The sequence below is a fragment of the Castanea sativa genome, chromosome 2 (genome assembly GCF_040712315.1).
Source record: "Castanea sativa cultivar Marrone di Chiusa Pesio chromosome 2, ASM4071231v1".
Classification (NCBI taxonomy): Eukaryota; Viridiplantae; Streptophyta; class Magnoliopsida; order Fagales; family Fagaceae; genus Castanea; species Castanea sativa.
The window spans coordinates 47,148,194-47,150,781 of record NC_134014.1 but is presented as its reverse complement, the minus strand read 5'-3'; the positions used below and the strand labels follow the sequence as shown (position 1 = coordinate 47,150,781).

Here is a 2,588-nt window from a genome sequence, read left to right as displayed (position 1 = left end):
AAGTTCATATATATATATATAATTTTAATTTTAATTTATTGATAATATAAAATATATTTTTTGTACTAAAAATTGTATATAATTTTTAACAATACAAAGTCAGTGTTTATAATATTTATTAGTTTTTTTTTAACTAAATTCAATTTTTCTAATTAACTTAAATAATATAATTTTAATAATTATTTATTCAATAGATATTAGCATATATTTGTTTGTGGATGCAAAATATTAGTTGCACTATTTACTTTATAAAGTGAAAGAATAAATTAATTTAGTAATTCGCAAATCAATACAAACATGTTTGATAAGAAAATTGATGAGTTTGAACATATAATATTACTTAATAATAATTTCGAGTTTGAAATAAAATAAATAAATCTTGAACTTCTTAATGCAATTTTACTGATATTTTTGCATATAGAAATACTATACTTAGGGCAATGAAACGTAAAGAAAGGGATTTTATTTTATTTTTTTTTTGAGAGAGCAAACAAAAAGAAAGCCAGGCGTATCATCATCAGAATTGAGAATTGCTAGTCCAGAACTCACCACATCTTGTCATTATGGCTCTCAACGTTAAAACAGAAAGCGATACTGTAGATCCACATGATTCCAGAGAAAATGTTTGGAATTATTGAAATAGACAGACACTTATTAGGACTTTTCTTTAGACACTTATTACTGAGCTGACGCATTCTGTCGTTCCATGCACATCTTACACTGTTTTTCCAGTTGCGAAAGTGCATTATGAGAGGGACCCCCCTCAGACAAAGCTTTCTCTGCGCTGTGTTTTAGCTCCTTGACCCTACCTCTGATTCCATTTTTCCCATCATTATCTTCTATTATCTTTCTCACCATCTTCTCTATCTCTCCCCTTTGCACCACTTTCTTTGACGGCAACACCTTCGAGCGAATTGCCACACCAATCTCCTCTGTGAGCAGTGTAGCGTTCATCTTCTGCTCTGCGTAAAGTGGCCATGCGATCATTGGCACTCCATTGGTGATGCTCTCTAGAGTGGAGCCCCAACCACAGTGTGATAAGAATCCCCCAATGGAAGGATGGTTCAGCACATCAACTTGTGGAGCCCAAAAAGGGACCATAAATCCCAAACTTTGAGTTCGTGTCAAGAATCCATCGGGCAAGTTGCTTAATGGGTCATCACCTCCTTTCCCTGCAGTGAAAAAAGCAGCGTCTGCGGCTTCAATGGTAGGTGGGCGTACCACCCAAACAAATCTCTGCTGACTTAGCTCCAAACCCCAAGCCACCTCGGTCATTTGCTCGTATGAAAGTAATCCACCACTTCCAAATGAAACGTAAATCACTGACTCACGTGGTTGCTTGTCTAACCAATCAAACAAATCACTCTTTAAACCTGAAACTGCTCTTGTTATAGGACCAACAGGATAAATTGGCACCTTAACAATTCCACCTAAGAATTTCTCATCTCTGAGTGCAGTGAGCGTTGTGGACTCCAAATCCTCCCAAGTGTTAATCAAAATCCCATCACTCCTTAGGGTCTCAGTCCCTATGCGTAGGTACTCAAAATATTGCTGGTTAGTCCTTTCCAACAAGGGGTCAACCACTTCTTCAGGCCGAATCGGCTTGCAACCAGGGATTTTCAGTGGCTCTTTTTGGTGAACATACTCTCCTTCCACTACCTTATCTAGGAATGGAACATATATAGTCAAAGCAACGAACCATGCATTTGAGGAAAAGTAAACGTACTTTAACATATCAAACTCGTCAGCTACGGGCAAAGACTCAGTTCCAAAGAAGTCCACGATAAGCACAGTTGGTCTAGGCTTCATGGAAGAGATTGAGGACCTGAGGTTTGGACGAACCTCACGCATCATTACAGCGATCTGTGTAACAACCGCAGCGTTTGGATCAACAAGGCCGGAGATGTCAACCGGTGGGAGATCGATGATGTTGCAGAGTTTGGGGCTCATGGAGGACTGTAGGACTTGGGCCTCTGCTGGGGACGCGTGGGAACTCACAACAAAGATTGTGACGGCGAAGTTGTGGTAGGTGACAAGGCGGTTTCCGAGCTCGAGGACAGGGAGGAGGTGGCCTGTCCCGGGGCTAGAGAGTAGTGCTGCATGTGGCTTGGAGATCTCCATGGATGCGAATGTTGAGGAGTGAGAAGAAAATGAAAGTGCAATGGCTTTTAAGCATTTTGAAAGTAGTGCCTGAAATCAAAGGAATACACAGTGACAGCTCGTCATGTGCCCTCAGATGGGAGGATTTACCTCTCCCACTATTTAAGGTATTTTTTCTATTTGAACCGATTTTTTTTTTCTAAAACATCCCATCCTTCTAAATTTAAGTAAAGATAAAATTAAATAATAGTCTGATAAAAATATATATCTAATTTATACTAAAAATACAAATTTTTTTTCTACAAAATAAGACCACTAAAAAATCTCATCACACACATTTTATCTCATGTGCAAAGCACGTGTGACGAAACTAATTAGTTATAAAAACAGTCCAATTCAAATTAATGGTCTGTGATGGGAAATCTTTTTTGATAGTTATATATAAACAAATACTTCAAGTCCATTTTTTAATATTCGGCTCTCTATGT

General features: G+C 37.9%; 1 protein-coding gene across 1 annotated transcript; it reads right to left on the bottom strand.

Moving 5' to 3' along the window:
- Positions 1 to 493: 493 nt before the first annotated feature.
- LOC142623686 (anthocyanidin 3-O-glucosyltransferase 5-like) lies at positions 494 to 2,299 on the bottom strand. The gene has a single exon (XM_075797130.1). The coding sequence runs from the start codon at positions 2,119 to 2,121 to the stop codon at positions 679 to 681; it is 1,443 nt and encodes a 480-aa protein (XP_075653245.1). The 5' UTR covers positions 2,122 to 2,299; the 3' UTR covers positions 494 to 678.
- Between the last annotated feature and the right edge of the window lie 289 nt (positions 2,300 to 2,588).